The sequence below is a fragment of the Chlamydotis macqueenii genome, chromosome 2 (genome assembly GCF_036417535.1).
Source record: "Chlamydotis macqueenii isolate bChlMac1 chromosome 2, bChlMac1.mat, whole genome shotgun sequence".
NCBI classification, from domain to species: domain Eukaryota; kingdom Metazoa; phylum Chordata; class Aves; order Otidiformes; family Otididae; genus Chlamydotis; species Chlamydotis macqueenii.
In genome coordinates, this window is record NC_141557.1 from 37,585,647 (window position 1) to 37,604,705 (window position 19,059).

Here is a 19,059-nt window from a genome sequence, read left to right on the forward strand (position 1 = left end):
CTCTTTTTAGACAGACCTGTAACTACTTTTCCATGATGTAAGTGAATTACAACATTAATGTATGTGTGATGTACCGTATGCATCTCTTGTAAGAATTCAATAACTACATTAAGAAGGAGGCTTCAGACAACAGACCAGATAAATCAACAACTGCATGGTATGGATGGAGTACTATAGCTACCCAGTCTTGAGTTCAGGAATGAGTTCAACCTAAACATATTTGAGACCATATTGTATCTAAGCTTCCATGTAGCCTATAACGTATATTATTCTAACACAAAATAGTAGTGCCATAGTTCAGTTTGATCTTGAGAAGACAGGCAATACCACCAACTTTTTTTTTTTCTCCATTTGAAAGTATGTGAAAGGTACAGCTTTTTTGCAGGTGTATAACTGTTAAGAAATGGGCTAGGAAATTTACTTCATAACATTGACCAGCTTCTTCCTTTAGATTCAGTGAGAAGGATGCTTTGAAGGCCATGATCTAGCCGCTAGAGCACTGGACTACCCAAGACCAGTTCCCAGATCTGTCACAGTCATGATGTGACTTTATATAAAGCTTTTTGTACTTTCTGTTGCACGGTGCAGCCACAAATCAAAATGTACAAGATTGAATGTTAACATCCTCGTGAATTACCCCTCTCAATAATATAAATGCATATACGATGCATATGTGTGCGTCTGTATTGCACACAGATTATTGATGTACAGATACTTATGTGTATGCTTATACATACAGAAGAGAGAATGTGTGCACAAGATCTATACACAATAATTACGGAAAGCCAAGCTTGTATTTAGAAGCTAGAGTATGTCTAGCAGATTTTACTCAAGTTATGCATCTTTATTAAAAAGCCAGCTATGGTAAAGAAGTTCAAATTATTCCTAACAAGTCTTTAAAGCAATTACATTTAGGATGTAATGTATTGCTGTATTAAACTACTAACATATGGAATGTTCCTTTTATGTCAAATTGCAAGTTTCCCAAGACACATAAATAAGTTTTATAAACTGCTAGAGCATGAATGTTTCATTTTGCTGTGACTTACAGTGGCAAGTCCTGAAGGGTTACATATTACTACGGACTGTAATTCAGTTGAAATAAAATACCAAGAGAAGCAAAAAAATTTCATTTTTTCATGTCTGCATTAATGGAGAGACTGAAGCCCAGATCCAGCAAACTCCTTATGCTATGCTTTTTATCATGTGCATATTTTCAAGGGCATATAAGCAAACTAAGTTGAACAGGATATGCACATGGACAAAGCTTAAATGAAGGGGAAGCATTAGCAGAATCTGGGCTATGCAGAAGTAACCCATTGGGCCTCTTCTGCTCATCATCTTACTGCTGTGAACCTGTTACATACTAATCTCCACTGAAGCAATGTTTTAGTCTGGTGTACGCGATCTATAGACAGTCTGGTCCAGGCTAACATATCACATTAATAACCTAAAAATATTTCACCTTGCTAATTTTATTTCATCACTCCTGAGGTGGTAACAGACCTGGACAACTGGAAATATAAAACTCAAACGCTAATTTCATTTATGTTCTTTTGCTTACAGAAGTCAAACCAGGAAATTAAATAACCTCACCAATGGGGAAACAATTGCTTTTACTAGCCTTAAATCAAATAATAACACCTGCAAATGTAAGGTTTAAAAGGTTTGTTCTTTTTTCAGATGTAGGGCCACATGTTTGGAGAACTGGGCATTTTTTGTTTGTTTTTTATGTTTTGGGGTTTTTTGGGTGTTGGTTTTGGGGATTTTTTTTTTTTTGTAAGGGTTTTTTGATATTTTTTTTTTTTTTTTTTTTTAGGTGAAGGGTGAAGAGAAACAGAAAGCAGAAACCAGGCACAAATAATTGCTTAACATAATATAGAAATTATCATTAGGAGGAGATGGTAGGCATTCAAGTCAAAAACAAATATTACATTCTGTAGCAAACAGAATTCCCTGATTAAAAATGCATATATGTTCTGTAAGAAAAATGCCTTCTCTGTCCTCAACGCACACATTTTCCAGTGCATGACACTTCCAAGTTCCAACCAGACTACTTCTTTCTCCTCTCTGAGGGGAAAAACTGAGGGGTTTTTATTAATTTAAGCCTACAAACAAATAACATTTAAGCCCAAATTAAGAATATGTCCATACTAAAATGTTTAATTCTTGATTGCAATATAATAATTATATTCTTTATAAAGGTTCATTAACATATTATTTTATGTCTTTAGGAGAAAAAAAGCAAATAAAAAAAAAATCAAAAGCCCAGCCATAGTAGTTGTAGTAAGACCATAACAAATGTTTTTTGAGCAGTATAATTGGTTTCAAAACACAACTGTATATTAACCAGAACCTTGTCAGAACTTGAAAGACAGATACACTTTCAAATTTTTATATATATATGCATACATATAAATGTATATACACATACATATTAAAAAATGCCTCAAAACAGAAGGTTTCATGTGTGTAGTAGATTTGTTATCCTCGGAGTACTGTCTTGGCAAAATACATGTCCTTAGACAACAAAACGTACTACACTTAAGCAAAAAAAATAATGAAGTGTTGAAATGTAACTAATGCCTTTCCTTTTTAAATAATTTTCTTCATTTTGTTTTTTTTTTACTAAAGAGAGAAATTCTTGACAATAAGCATAAAAACCAAACACCCTTGTATTCACATTACAACTTAAGAACTTCTTTAGGACATGTGAAATATTGCTATTTTTCATTTTGTCAGTCAAAACATCTGGATTTTAGTAGTTTTACAGCACAAACGGCCTGTTCAGAGTATAGCTTTTCCCCATTTAAAAAAATTTATACCTCCATTTCATTCTCATCACATGGCTAGCATATGTTTTGTGCCAACTTTATTCAAGGCCAAAACCTGTCATAACTCATCGGGCCAATGAATTACTATAGGAATGTAAAGCAAAGGAGAAAAAAAAAAAATCCACTCAAGTTAGTTAAAAAAAAAAATCCAATCCTAAAATACCAAAAAATGCTACACTACTCTGAGAAGGGAAGAGATAAGTAACCATCAGATTCCCAGTTTCTCTCAGGTCATCATAACTGAAAAGAGATGGAAGAAAAGAAATAAAGGATGAAGAAGAACAGTAGCTCAGTTTCTGTACAACCTGTGAAGTTTTCCAAAATAAGTAGGTCAGATAAGAGCAGGAAAGGAATGCAGATCATTGAAATATTTCTCTTTCAAACAAAATACCGAAACAAAACAAACCAGCTTGCCCCATGAAGTCCTTGTTGAAAACATGGTTGCTTTAAATTTGTCAGCACATGTTCTCCAGAACAACTCTGAAGCAAGGATTAGCCAGCAGAGAACCAGAAGTACATTCAAACTGCAGATACAGCTACTGAGAGTAAGTTATTAAAAAAGTGTGCACTCTCTCTGAGGCATTACCTGCACCTGTTGCATGCCAGCACTGGGAGCGTGAGGACTCAGACAGAATGACTCAGGAGGAGCAGCAGCAGAAATGACTGAGGGTAGAAACATGTCAGAAGAAACTGGCTGAAGACAGAGACAACGCAGGACTGGACTGTACAGTGACAAGTGAGTTGACTCAGTGCAGGAATGAGCTGACAGCAAGGTGGGTAGAGTTCAGGAGCTGGATGAGCATACCAGGAATGAAGCTACATGTTGCGGTCAGGGCAACCTAACAGCTCGCTGCTGCCAACAACGGAAAGATCCTGCTCTTCCTCTGCACCTCCTCTGGCATTTTGCTGACCCAGCAATGAGCCATCCACTTTACAAACCTATTAATGTCTTCTTGACAAGTAAAAATATGTGACGATTTTATCAATTTAGTTCAGGTGACACCTGGTGTGATTTCACCTGAGGGAGGGAAGCAGGCCACAAGCTTTTGGACAGTACAGATGACTAAAGAATAGAGCACAGGATGACACGCTGTCAAGCGACAACACTGAAGACAGACTGTGGTTTCTTAGAAGAGGCCATCTTAGCAGAATCAAGAAAGGTAAATCTCATAAGCAGACAACATACAGCCAACAATTCAAAACAAGCATACCCACCTCAAGGCTCTGAAATGCCTTAGCAAAGTGCTCCCTACTCCTCAAGTACCAGCCTACACCACGGGATAACCCTTTGCTACTATAAATTATCACACCTGCTCAAGAAGTGAAGGACAGTGGCAAATTGAACCATTTTCATTCTGAAGAACCATGCAGATTATCAGGGTTGCAGCACACAATGGAAACTGATGGCTTCTCCATAGCCTGCCTTCCTTGAAAGCACGGGAAATCTTTCTCTAGGCACTTTACTTCGAAGTACGTCAATTCCGTAACACCGGGAAACGTCACAATGAAAGTTACAATTGCAACCTTAATTCTGTCTTTCGCATCCATGCATTATTTAGACAGTACTTACTTAAGTGACCAAACACTATTTTCCACTGGACATCTGCCTCAGTGCAGAGCAAGGCTTGAGTTCAGAAAGGAATTAAAATGTATAATAAAGGGGGCTATTTCCTTACATTCCTTCAGCTGTGTATGCCAGAAGGCAAACAGTAACCAAAGACAGCAAGCAAGAAAAGTTAAGTTTCTGGCTAAGACAGCAGGGAAATGACCAGCAGGACAGTATTTTATCCCTGTTTTCAACAGAGTGATTATAAGGGAATGAGTTCATAACAGTGTGAGCCGATTTAAAGAAGGTCGTTTTTCTTTTCCTGTCTGCATACTCCCATCATTTCTACCAGCTCCAGCATTCTTCAGACCGCTCCACAAGACACTGATCTGGCAGAGAACAACCAAACAAAAAGACTTGTGCCAGATCCATGAGTTAAATCAGTTCACAGAGCTGACAGGAGGCGAGAGAGGGGAGCAGTATCTCCCCACACATAGCTGCAGAAAACTTACGTCCACCGAGCCGCCTGTGAAGTTGCAGTTAAAACATACACCACATTCTGGAAGTTATCTCTGATTATCTGGATATCAGATTTGGGAATACATGCAGTTCCTAACTGCAAATATGACCAGCATCCACATTTATATCTAAAGTCAACAAGAGCTGCTTTTGAAATATGTAAAGAAACACTAAGGACTTGGAAAACTTCTGGCAGTAATCTGTGTATTAGCTCCCACTTGCAACATGGAGATAATCTCATCCTTCTCACCCTAAAGATTAAACACTTGTGAGAGATACAGTTATCAGAGCAGTAAACATTATAGAAAATCCCCAGAGAAAAATAAGTACCTGTCTTCAGAGCCAGGCTCATTAGTGTTGTAAATAAGGCCTAGAATAAGGATACAATAAAATACGCAGCAGCCATTCATAATGTAGCACGGCTAGTCTAAAAACCCAATGAAGCAGAAAACCTGTGGAAAAAATGATGTCAGGGTATATATACACACTGAAAGGGGTAAAGTAGATTCACAGAAGACAGACTTCACAATCCAAATGTTCTTTTTACACAGTGGTGAGCATTTCATTTTTAGAAGCCTCTGAATCCACACAGGCACAGGTGAAACATTCATCGTTAACCCTGGTTATCTGCAGAGATTACTTCTGAGCAAAAATATAAACGAACCAGTGATGCTGTCACCATTGAGAAAAACCTGGAATGCTGTAACACTACGTAGTGAGACATGAGCCTTCATAAAACCAATGACATGAATAGGGAGGGAGCTGCGTAACCAGAAGCTGTTGCCCTGCCAATCCTGGGAGCACGCTATGGGGTGATAGTACAGAAAGACAGCAGGAGCAACAGCTCCATCCCCTCCTCATCTGCCTATCCACTGGCTTCTTCAGAGATCAGAGTGATAGGGATAAAACACGCCAAAGCAGAACTCAATTGGTGCTGGATAGCTTACACTCTTTGGCAAGCCAAAGAATTTTATAAAAGTACTTCTACTCATAGTCTCTTTAAAACCATGTCTCCTAAAGTCATAATAAAACATTCTACGACGAGCAAGAAAAATGTACAAGTATGCTTTACAACAAACCTATCCATTTAATCAGACTTGGAAAGCCTGGGTTTAATTTTTTGCTCTGTGCCAGACATCCTCTGTGCCTGAGGCAAGTCACATGGCTATCGCATGTACTGATTCTTCCTCCACACAGTGACAAAGACAAGACTTCATGAGGTATCAGGAGAATGCACACACTAAAGCTTATGAGGCAATGAGACAGAACAGTGATGAGCATCCCAGAGAAGCCCATAAAAGTGTGTCCTCAGTATTAATTCATTTTCACTGATGACACAATGAGCAATATATCTCAGTAAAAGCTGTCGAACTATCAAAGGACATAAACAGTCCACTTTGAAATAAAGATACATAAACGTAGAAACAACTGCAATACATAAACACGCAAAAAAATTCCTCTCCCTTTCATCTGGTGTTCAAAATAACTGTAGTGCATCCCAATTAGTGTAACAGAAAACATAAGAATCCACAAATATAGGATATAAGCACTAAGCAAAGTCTGCAAAGACAAAATTTCTCAGCTCCCACATTGCCTACAAAAGCACGCTCCTGTCCAACCACCTATTCCAAACCTCCACCTTTTTTTCCAAGTTCAAATTCACTTGCAGCAAGTTTTAAAAAACAACAAATTCACATTACTCTGGGCTGAACAGACTGAATTGCACTACAAGTGTCACACCAAGCAACGTACCAGCAGCTCTGTCTCACACAGTGAGAGACGTACCGCTTTGGCTTTTCCTTTGACCTGACCTGCAAAACAAGAGAAGCAGCAGCACACTGCAGGGCAAAAGCACAGAGGCTCTACCTGGCATCCTGCCAGCCAGCTATAACAGATTTTGGTACTGTGTTGTTTTATATATAGCAAGAAGCAGGTCCCAGCCTTCTGCTCAAGCTTCAGATTTCCAAATGGTGTGAGGAGTAATTGCTCGCAGAACAGGCTAATTTTGAAGAGAAAAAGGGCACAGGCGATGGTGTGAGCAATACTGGCAGAGATGCTTGATGTCAATCAGGAAGCAAAGAAATGGAGTATCTGTGGATTGTCATGTGAATTAAAGCAAGACTATTTCAGATAGCAAAAAAAAAAAAAAAGGGTAAAAATTGCATGAGACTGGACTTCCACCCCTTTGATGTTTTAGATCTTCAGCGTCTCTCATTATCCTGTTTCCACCCACACGGGTGCACCTATAAGTATTTGTAACCACCCGAGTTATTTAAGTTAAGATAGCAAAACTGAAAACACTAACTTTAACCTATCAAAAAACTCCTAAGGGAGCACAGAGAGCAGAAGGGGAGAAAGAAAAAAGAGCAGTATACTATCTGACAGACCTGAATTGCTCTACCACATGAAACCTGGATAACGCAAATTAATGAAACAAAAAATCCATATTAGAGTAAGGAGAAAAAAAGTAAAAAGCAGGGAGGGAGGGACAGTAAAAGAACCAAAAATCTGAGAATCTACAACTAGCTCTAAGGTTAAAATTTACAGAAAATTCTCAGTAAAATCTCTGCATGTCAGCATTACAACTCAACAGAAGGCATTTACTTAAAGAAACTAAAGACATTTTAAAAACTTAACTATTACACATACTCCAAAAACTATTACGGAGCAATTATCATGTTAACTTGAACCAAAAAAAAAAAATTCTAAAGAAAAATATTGTGTACTTACTATCATTTAGTGTCGTGAAGTCCAGGAATCGATATTCATAGCAAACATCTATCTTGGTTTCCACCTGGGGCCTCTTCAAAGTTGAATAGATATTACCAGGTCGTTTTTCATCATGCTTCTCTAGTTTATTCAATCCACAACCCATCTCAGCAGCTCCTGATACAGAAAGGCAGGGAAAGGAAAAATGGAAAAAGCATAAGCACCATTCACTTTGGCTATTTTATTTCCAGTTTCATGCAACACAATAGTACATTGTGGTAATTTTTAGTTTTTAAATACAAGCTACGTACAAACTGTATAAAATTGTATAATTAAATAAATGCTCAGATAGTAACTGAAGTATATACCGCTCATATCAACCCTCAGGCATGCTATTATTTTATTGGAAAATTGACAGCTTAATCCATGTATTTTGCATCTTTCACGTGTATTCAGCAGCACACTCCGGAAGACACATATTCCATTATATAAAGTGGCTGAAAATGCAAACTTGCTAATAGAGAGCAGATAGTATTCTTTTTTACACAGATCTTTGTAACATTCAAATCAATATCTAGACTTGCAGATGTTTTCAACAGAAAAACTGGGTTTGCTGAGAAGTATCAGCATTTAGAAAACTACCTAATTTCCTTCCACTTCATTTTTTCAGGTAAGCCACAGGAAATAATGGCACTTTATAGAAGCCATCTTCAAACCAGAAGAGGCACATGACTACAGAACTGTACTAGATAAATCTAGTTCTCTCTAATAACCTGGCAGTCCACAACATTTTAAAGGATTATTCCTGACAACCACTTCTGCTACACATTAAATGTCTCTCAATATCCTGCACATTATGGCTCATCTGAATATGAAAGAATGGAAGAATTCCTTGGTGAAAATATTCAGATGATCCAAATCCTCTCATTCCTCTTCAACAATGCTGGTTGGAGTGAGGCAAATTATTTCAACCAGCAGCGAGTACGAGAAGATAAGAGACACATACCACATAGGCACCTGAGGCACCCACCCAACATCCTGCTTCCGCCTACATGGAGAAACTCATGCTCTGGGGACTCTGGGGACAGGGAGGGATGTGCAGAATAAACACCCAGTGACAAACAGGGGCTCCCGCAGGCCACCTTGGACACTATGAGGCTTGAGATCCATTCAGTGCAAACGTGCTGCACAGAGCATTACACAGATCAGTGTTTCAGCTTCCCTGCAACCTCCAACAGATAGCAATGAGCACCTGAAAAACTTCAGTCACAGACTAGGGCTGCCTTTACCTTGACAATTAATAAACGTAAAGCAGAAAATGAAAAACTAGTTCAGGTTCTTCAACTCCAAAGATATGCTTGTAAGCTTATGCTACGGCTCCATCCCCCAAATGGTTAGAAAGTCAGATAAACTTCCAGCCCCAATGTATTTGGAATCTACTTGTAGAAATTTATTTATACTTATATTGTGCTTTAACTTGTATAATTTCTGTCCCTCATATTTCCTTGTGAAATAATTTTTGAAAAGAGTTACCAAATCCCTTCCCATATTTTGCCAGGATAAATGTACTCAAGTCCTCTTCTGGCACTTACAAGACACAATCTCTACTCCCTTCCTCATCCCACTCACTCTCATTTGCATGGTTCCTGTTTTCATTTATCTGTGTGAACACAGGTGACCATATGCTCAAAATGAGATCTTAACAAGGCCTATTAAAATAACATAGATGTCTCTACTGCAAACAACATGCCTACTGCGCCTAAAATCAGTCACAGCTGAATCACAGTCACAGTTTACCATCAGCTTCCCAGTAGCCAAACAACTCATTTATCTCTATTTGTATCCAACACAGATAATCGAGGAGTTTCCAACTCGTCTCCCATAACTTTGCTCTATTACTTTGTATTTCTACTACTCAGTAATAATCTTGTCCCATTCTCCTGCATCTCTGGAAGAGCTGGAAGTCTTTCCAGGCTTAGCAATGCCACCCACATTCACATCATCTGCAGCATCTCTAAGTGCACAGCTACATCTTATTGCAAAGTCACTAATAAATACATCAAAATGGGACTATGCAACACATCAAACCTTAAAAAAATACCATAGTAGATATTAGATCACACAGAAACTGGAAGCAGAAAACACATTTGCTAGAGAGACCTGCAGCATCAAGAAAAATGGATGATGTGTTGTACGTGTTGCTGAACTTTAAATATCTGGGGGATTTCATCCAACAGAAAAAAACTTCCCTCCTTATTTTGACAGAAAAGTAAAAATTCCTTTATTATAACAGTTCAAATACAAATAAATGAAAGGTAGGTTTTGGGATTTTTTCTTCTTTTGGCATTTAAAGTTACAAATCCTCAGGATCTTTTTCTGTTCCCAAAATCATACTTTATACCTTTTTTTTTTTGTAATGACAACTACTACCATTAAAAAAAAAAAAAAAAATTATCCTTTCATTTATACAGCAGCTTCTTTATTTTGCCCATGCAATGATTAGCTTAAGCCTGAAATGTTTTTTAATATATATGTATTTTATATTACTGTGTCTAACAAGATATTACCCGTATTTCCATGGACTATAATGCAACACATCTACCAGTATACTTGTGCTTTAATATATTGCAGAGTGAGGAATTAAGATAGCAATATGTGTTGGTAAGTGTATCAGATTTCTTGTTTCAGCGATGGCCCAGTAATTCTTATCCATTTTAAGTATACAGTACAGCATTTCAGAAGGAAAAAAATTCCATTTCAGAGGTCATCAAGCAGCAGAGCCTGCAACCCTTTGTGATATGGGGTCTGAAATCCACAGGACTCTTCAGACAGCGATGGTTGCGGAAGGAGGCCTTGGGGACTCAGTATTTCACATCAGTGAGAGTTTTGCATTCTTTCCTAAATTGGGGTGAAAGTGCTAGAAAATACAAGCCTGCTCTTCCAGCAGCAGCCGCAGAAAATCTCCTGTGTTTCTCTAGCAAACATTTCCTCAGCCTTTTTGAGAAAACCAGTCCACCCTCATTGCCTATGCAAGTACTGATCTCTGAAAACAGTGCCAACCCAGAAGTCATTCAGCCTGCAGATACCTGCCCACTTGAGACTGGACTAAAAACAGACATTTTTTTGTATTAATTCACCAAGTGATTGTTTACCAGAAGACTGATTTTCACCTTCCTGCTGCTTCGCTAAAACTTCAACTAGTATCCTTGAGGATAAATACTTCCTCACATTTCGTTAAGTATAGACAATTATATTCATATTACTAAAGCGCACATACAGAACAGGACATTTTCACTCGAATAAAAATGAGGTCTCAGTAGAAAAAATAAGTTTCACAATATCGCCATCTTTTCCACAGTAATTATGATGCAAGTGGTGCAGCAGCAAACAAATCTTAAGAAATACAGTTCCTACTTTAATACAGGAGTTTAAGTATTAAAAAAAAAATCCAGAGATGTATGAATACTTAAAGTTTTCTCCAAGACACTGACGATGTGTGTATGACAAGTAATCACTGAATCACCAAATTCTGCTCAATGTTATCCCACAAAGTTGCTGCTGGGACAGCTTGCTTTATAATCTTCCAAAGACTTTTAATATTAGTTATCACTCTCTTCGTAGTTATAATTCTCTTCATTCTTTTCCTTTGCAGCAAAGTTAGTGATGTTCAGAGTCTTTCCATCCTCATCTAAAAACATCTCCTTACTTTTCAGTTACAAATATAGTTGTTAACAGGACGTTATTCACCTTCTTAATTTTTCACATTGAAGTAATCAAGGAGTGCTGCAAGAAATGTTCATCACTGATGCATTCAAAGTAATCTTCGCTTGCTTCAATCTCCTTTTTCAGCACATACATTTTTGCTCTAAGACATGCTTAGGGTTACAGTACCACATATATTTACTCTGGCTTTCTACACCTGCATGTGAATTCTACTTTTTTATTCAGTATTAAAACAAAATAGTATCACTAATATTCACTTTTTAGTACAGTAAATTAAAAAAAACCCAGTTCTTAAAAAAACACTGCAAAATTTTCAAACATTAGCAGATTCTAAGACAAGCTTTTCATTTTCCATTAATGTAAATATTAATTACCAACTCACTAGTTCCATACTTACAAGAAATACCTTGAGTAAGAGAAAGAGTGGCATACAATGAAAAACTAAAATTAAGATTTAGCCATGGGGTCTTACAGCTACATATGCTGGAAAAACTAATTCTGTCCACAAACTCACTTAGATTGCAAATTAATCTTATGAGCTTGATAATCTCTAAAATTGCTCTTGTGTTCAGCCATGTGATGACAAAACTAGAATTGAAACCCAGATCTAACAATAGATGGGGTTTTTTTAGTTTATATCTCATTTTAATTTTGAGAAACATCAAAAATGGAAGCTGTGATAAGTTGCAGAAGAGCAGCAAAGCCTACAGTCAGTTAATTTCGAAGTTTCTCTTGTGTATGAAAGCAAAGGCCTCCATTGGTTAGGAAACAAGTAGCCTTCTTCTGCAAACTGAGTTTAAAAATTAACACAGGTTTTGTACATTCCAAGCAAATGACCAATTTGCAAGCCACAGGATAAGCCTCTTGCAGCCACCTCCTCCTCCCTGTTACTGTCCTTTGTCGTGTATTTTTAAGAGCAGAGGAGCTCTGAGGAGCGTCTGGAGGAACAGGAGAAACCCACCCAAACATGGCAAATGACCTGCCCCTCAACACTCCTTCTTGATGCAAGTTTTACTGAAACTGGTACCATCCTTTGCCATGAAAAACAAACAAATAAACAAAAAAAAAATCACAGTAAATTGTACTTAACTGGAGAAAAGAACCAGCATTTCCATTTTTAAGCACCTTCACGATCCATGAAAACGAGTGTATCCTGAATAAAATACAGGATTTTTTTTTATAACTCTTTCAAAGATCTGCCAAGTTTTCAACTCATTGTCTCTCTGAACCTAAGCTTTGTTAAAATACTCTCTGCAGCTTGGGTTTGCTTTCTCACTTTACTAGCTTGTGTTCAAAATAGATTAAATACAACCAGTTCAGCATTAGCAGAGAAGAACAACAAGCACAAAAGAATATAATGTAGCTAACAACTTATTTTCTTTATAACAGCAGCTCAGGCCCCAGGACTACCTTTCAGCAGGAAAAGGGCACAAAGAACAGAAGAAAAAAAACCCTGTCTCCTATTTGATTTTTTTTTTTGTTTGGGGCTTTTTTGTGAACAAATGGAGCTAATTTTCTGATGTATCGGCCCCTCCTTTCATGGAACTCCATAACATTTATCTCCAAGGAATAATAATGAAAATTACACTGAAACGTAACAGAACCACGTGACTAATGGAAGCTTGAACAGATTACCAGACCAAGTAATTTAAGGGATGCTTATCAAGTAAGTATATAAGCTAGACAGTTTATTTCAACTATATCAATATTACAGAAAGCTTTGTGTCAATGACTACTTACAGGGATGATTTGAAAAGAATTCCTAAACAATTATCTTAAATACATATAGTATTGGAGTCAACTGCTAAGCATATAGCATTAGACTGAATATTCAAATACCATCTAATACACATGTAAGTGCAATACACTACCACCTGAAATAGAAACAAGATAATTTTAATATTCATAATGGCATCCAAAGAAAACGTGCTGTACAGGCAGATTACACTACTGTCAGCTTATTTTTAAGCACAATTAGTGAGAACAAGCTTGCTTGCATTAACACATTTAAAACGTTTATTGTCTAGAACTACTGACCTCACTTCATAAGCTTTATCATTAATTCATTTATTTTTTAAAATACATATCGTAAGTTACTGCTGAAGTTCCTTTCACAAAAATAAGGAATACAATCTTCTTACTGATGAGTGCAGCAGCTGGGAAATAAAATAACTGCAATGTATTAACAGGTTTTCTCTCCTGATTTTGGCTATGTCCTTTCATCCTGGTTCTTCCTTCCATGGGTAATACTCAGCTACCTCACAGGGATGCTAGAAGGCTTTTACTAATAATTACAGGGCTTCACATTTGTTGTGCGGTAATGAGACACACTTATTTTCTTAAACCCTCACTCCTCCAATCCTGACCTTTCCATTTTCAAAATAATAAGCACTTCATGCTCAACTCAGTTCACTTGCTGGCATGTGGTCACTTAATTCTTGCATCCTTCCCAGTCTGCAAAACAGCCAGAGTGTTTAGTCCCCCACTCTGCTCTAAACAACTCTGAGAGAGCTTGCAAATTATGGTTGAGTCCTTTTCCTAGCATAGTCAAAGCAATGAAGCAGAAGAGGAATAACAAGGTAAAAAAATCCCAGGCAGAGAAGTATAACCGACACAGAGGATTAAAAACACCAGACCTGACAAACTGGGTGTACAGGTGAACAAAGAAAGAAGAATACATACTAGGATGCTCCTTTACAGGTTCCCAGAGTACAGCCACGCTCCTGACATATCCCTGGCTTACCACTGCATAGGCTTTTGGTGAGATTACACTCATTAAGGGTTAAGTTCTGTACCAAGGGATATCTACTTGGTCCTTTTCCGAGATTACCATGCAAGTAACTATGTAAGCATATATTCAAAAACACAGCAATAATTTTTATTTGTGGGGAGGGATCAGTTGCTTAAGTAACTAATTTTTACTAAGTAATTAAAAAGATTCTCAAAGATTTATTTTGAAAATACAAAGAACAATTACCATAAATCAGTCCTATCTGTTGCTGAATGTCTCAGTTGCCAGTTTTTTCTCTGTATGCTTACCAATTTGACTAGTGCTATCAGGATTTTAGACTTGTAGCTGATAACTAAATCTCTGCTTATATAAAGGCTGGTGAAAGAATAATCCCAGATTTTTCCTTTATGATTGATTTTACTTAAACACCAGAGCAACCCAAGTAAATCTGCAATTAAGGTTTTCGATTTCAAAAAGCAAATCTCAAAAACTAAGGAAACTCATTAGTGAGATGAACAGGAATGAAAAGTTGGAGGACGTGAACACAGGGGAGGTCTGGAACATGTTTAAACTACAATATGAATATCTGCAGAATCTGTAACCCAAGGAAGTGACAAGAGAATACATAAGAAGGTTTCCAGATCCAGCGAGATTAATTACCTAATAAAGAAGGAAAGGTAGAATAAGCAGAGAGCTTAAAAGGGACAGGGAAAAAAGCTCAGCAGAGGAAACTATGGTCTTGGATCAAGAAACACCAGCACAAAGTGAAATGTGCCAGAAGTCAAGCCCAGTTAGACAGGCCAAAGATACCACAACTGAACAGAAGCAGAACGTAAATCAGGAGGACTAATTTGGACTCACACCAAGAACTCTGGAAGACCTGTCATGATGAACTGCAGATCCCACTGCTAGAATTAAAAAATAAACTATTGCACCAGATTTGGTACCATCTCCCTGGGAGACAAGAAAACGTACCGCCCACACGAAAAAAGGAGGAAAACATAATTTGGCCGATTAAGACAACTGCTAGTCTAGCCTCAACAGTTTGCTAAGCTTTAAGAAACTTTAAGAAGAAAACAAAGTAATACATGGATAAGTACAATATGGATTCAGTAACGTTAGAACAGGGGACCCTGTCTACAAGTCACGAAGAAAGCACAGCCTTAGCATGCAGCATGTCAAATAACACGCCACAGTGATAACATGATTTCAGCAAAATATTATTAGGTGCTGTTATTTTTATTATGGTGTTCACAACACTAGCCTTGGGCTCAGCTCTGCTCTGCTGCGTAACACACACTTACTTTCCTCTGCACTTTCCCTGCCCATAACCAGGGGCTGCCACCAGCTGCGCTTAACCCTCTCTAGGGAAACAAAGCTGGTTTGCATGTGTGCACACGTGGGCAAGAGGGTGGGAGGAAGAAAAGCAAACAGGATCAGAGAGAACTGGTGGAGGAGAAAGGCAAGCGTTGCGCCGGTGTTGGGGGAGCAATCTGAGGAACAGTAGGTTGATGGGAGATCCTTGCTCCTTACCCCACCCACATCACCCTATAAACCTCACCCGAAATATTTAATGCTTAGTGATACCACAATGTTGTACAGCAAAATATTCAGGTAGTACCACACACTTCTACAAAACACTTATGCAGGGTATTTCTGGTCAAGACAAAGAAGTGTTAATAGCACTGGACAAAGTACCAGTAAAATTTCTTCTGAAATACCATGGCTGCAAATATTCAAGCAAGATGCCTCCATGTGAAGACAGGAGACTACCAAGATGCTAAGAAGGACTAGAGAACTACTCTCAAGAACTTTAGGGGAAACTAGTTGTCTAGTAACTTAAAGATTGAATGGACCCAACAGAAGCATACAAAGGAATGTTAGATACGAATGCAACTTTCCTTCAAAGTCAATCCCACACCACTCTGAACCCAGAGAGAACAGACATGATAGATGTGTATTGCAACACATGCCCAGTAGCTTCGAGGATTGTGAGTAAACCATGGTAAAACACAAAGCTAAGACAGACCTGACAGTCCTATGCTTCCTGTCTTTTACTAGTTTGCCCTCGCCAACCAATTTAGGATAAAAGGTAGTGGGCCACTGGATCCAGGTGTGAAGGTGTGGGATCTCACATGAAGCTGGAGGATGGAATGATGGTAATGTGATTTTTAAAAATTATTTTTCAAAAAATAAAATACAGATTTCATTGATTTGGATTTTTACTCTTCAAAAGGCTGTGGCTTCAGCTTTTCAACCACAGATTCTAAAGCCACTTCATTATACCCAATACAGTATCTGCATTTCTCAGTACCACAGCTCAGAACTCCCCTAGGTATTTAATCACAGCTGTGTAAGACTCATTTCATGCTACATTCTCGCCCTCAGATCAGGGGAATGCCAGCATTCAAGCGGTGGAAAGCCCCTTGTCTAATGTAACTAACTTGAGGTTAAGTTAGATTCCTGAAATAACCCTTCATTCTAAGACACTTTTTTTTTCTTAGAAAAAAACCCAGAAATTAAATACACAGTGTGACCGCTAGTATTGTGAAAAAGAGGGTTATTGCCAGTAACTTGTTATTCAATACCAGAAGCTGAAATGGGCTGGATTCATAAAAAATAAAACATAAAAGCAGATGTAAAAAAAAGATTTCCTCTTGTAAACTGGAGATCAGCTCTGCCTTGACAATGTTAGTTATCCCCCAATTTATTTTTACGGAAGTAAAAACAGCAGCAGCATATGATCATACCATAGCTTTCAAACTTCGGCTGAAAAACATTAAAAGAACGTTTTGTCAGGTATCTTTACATTTTTTATTATTTCTCCTCCAGCAATCACTTTAGCACAACAGCCGGCCCTGCCAAGGGCAGGAGACGACTCCAGCGCGGCTCCCTGCCCGGTCACCCCGCAGCCTCCAGCCCAGCTCCGGCCCCTGGTCCCCGCCGGCTGCACGCTCCACCCCAGTGCGGAACAAACGGCCTCCCGCTGGTTACCTGACCAAGCTAGAAGTGCCGTGGAAAAGCTCTAGAAGTCCATCCAACTAAATTCCCCTTTTCCTGAAACACACAGGCTGTGAGAAGTAGCTGGTCGAACACGAATTTAGACCAAAAAAAAAGATAAGAGAGAGATGCGTTTCATACCCAGAGACACAACTGCTCACCCACAGTCGCGCTACCTGTCCTTCTACTGTAATAAAAACTGTGCCGAAACACCGTCGCGGACTCAAGAAGACAATATCCAAGCCCAGCCTCTGAAAATAACAACCCCATCGCAAACCCCAGCCGGCCACACAATGGCAGGCGGCGGTATCGCCGCTTCCAGGTGGCCGGCGGGTGACAAGCGGCGCCGGGCTGGGCGCGCAGGCAGCCGGACACCCGGGCCCCTCTCAGGGCTCGCCTCCCTTCCCGGCTCTGCCTCACCGCGGCGCTGCCTGGACGCGAACAACCGCCGCTGGCTGGAAGCGATCTCCGGCAACGCCGCCTCCGGTCCCCGGCGGCAGAAAGCCCCGGCGCAGCCCGGGGGTCTCCTCACCGTCTGACAGGACGGCGCCGTCTTCCCGGGCCTAACGGCCAGCGCGAGCTCCGCGCCGGCCCCTCGGCAAACGGCGGGACCGAGGCGGGCGGGACCGCCGGCCCCTCCGCAGCAGCCGTTTACCACCAACCGAAATCCGCCCGGGGAGAGGGCGGCAGGGAGCGCCTCGCCCCCGGCCCCGTGAAAGCCTCCTCCAGAGCCGGGCACGCCGGCCAGCCCGGGCTCCGCTCCGAACTTCGGGAGCCAAAGAATCAAGAGGAGCCCGACCCCGCAGCCGCTTTCCCCGCTCTGCCGCGCCGACTCTGCCCAGCAGCAACCCCCGACCGGCCCCGGACCCCTCTTCTCGCCCCCTCGCAAACTTTGCCCGCCCAGCCGGGCGGGTGCGCGGCGGTACCTGGGGCAGGCGGCGGGCGAAGCGCAGCCCAGCAGTGCTGAAGGATGCCCGGCGGGCGGAGACGGCCGGCCCCACTGACAGTGCTTCCTCCTCCTCCTGCCGCCCGTGCCCGCCCGCCGCGCTCCGGGGCCGCTCCCCCCTCGGCTCCGCGACAGGGAGGTGCCGGGGCAGCGTCGCACCGCCACCCGGGTCCGCCGCCCAGCAGAAAGTTTGTGCCGCGCAGCCCCGGGGGGCGGCGGCACGGGGCGGGAAGGCGCCTCAGCGGGGCCGCGCCGGGCAGCTCCGCGCCGAGCAGAGTAGAGCCGAGCCCGGCCAGCCTGGGGCTGCGGCCACTTCCTCTTCCTCCGAGCTGCGGGGCCGAGCCCCGCGCCCAGCGAGAGTCGCGGCGAGGCAGGGAGGTGGGCAGCGGCGCTCCCCGCCTACTCCCCCCGCACGGCCCGAAGGGGGCTGACTCCGGCCGCGGTGTGCAGGCCCCCCGCTCCCCCCTGCCGCAGCTTTGCCCCTTTCCCCTCCGTGCCATGCCGGACAGGGCTCTGCCTCGGTGCTTTCTACCCGCACTGTCGAGCCAGACCTGGGCTGACCACAGTGGAACCGTCCTCCTCGTACCCAGAGCCTGCACCTCTCCTCTCGACGTGCCTGTTCTCTCATCCTCCCTTAGACCGTGGCAAGGTCTCCCTTCTCCAGGTCAAACAAGTCCATCTCCCTCAGCCTCTCCTTGCTCCAGCCCTGACCTTAGTGGCCCTCCACTGAGCTTGTTCAACAACTTTCTTGTCACAGGATGGCTGGGGGGATGACACACCTCAACACAGTACATGGTCTGGAAGAGCCCTAATAAATGCTAAATGGAAGAGGATAATAACTTTCTCCAAGCTACCGGCATGCTGTTATGTTTGTTGGGTAAGGTCAGCTTGCTGCCTACCAACATCTCCACAGCCTTTGCAACTGAGCTGCCAACCACATCCTGGGCTGCATCAAAAGCAGCATGGCCAGCAGGTCAAGGGAAGGGATTCTGCCCCTGTACTCTGCTCTCATGAGACCCCCCACCAGAAGTACGGTGTCCAGCTCTGGACA

General features: G+C 41.1%; 1 protein-coding gene across 1 annotated transcript in view; it reads right to left on the bottom strand.

Moving 5' to 3' along the window:
* The window catches only part of RFTN1 (raftlin, lipid raft linker 1), a 97,266-nt gene extending 79,156 nt beyond the window's left edge, over positions 1-18,110 (bottom strand). The window contains exons 1-2 of the mRNA XM_086742631.1: positions 17,989-18,110; positions 7,630-7,785 (exon numbers count right to left, since the gene is read on the bottom strand). Coding sequence (XP_086598757.1) covers positions 7,630-7,774 — 145 coding nt within the window. The 5' untranslated portion in view covers positions 7,775-7,785; positions 17,989-18,110. The remainder of the gene's footprint in view (positions 1-7,629; positions 7,786-17,988) is intronic.
* Between the last annotated feature and the right edge of the window lie 949 nt (positions 18,111-19,059).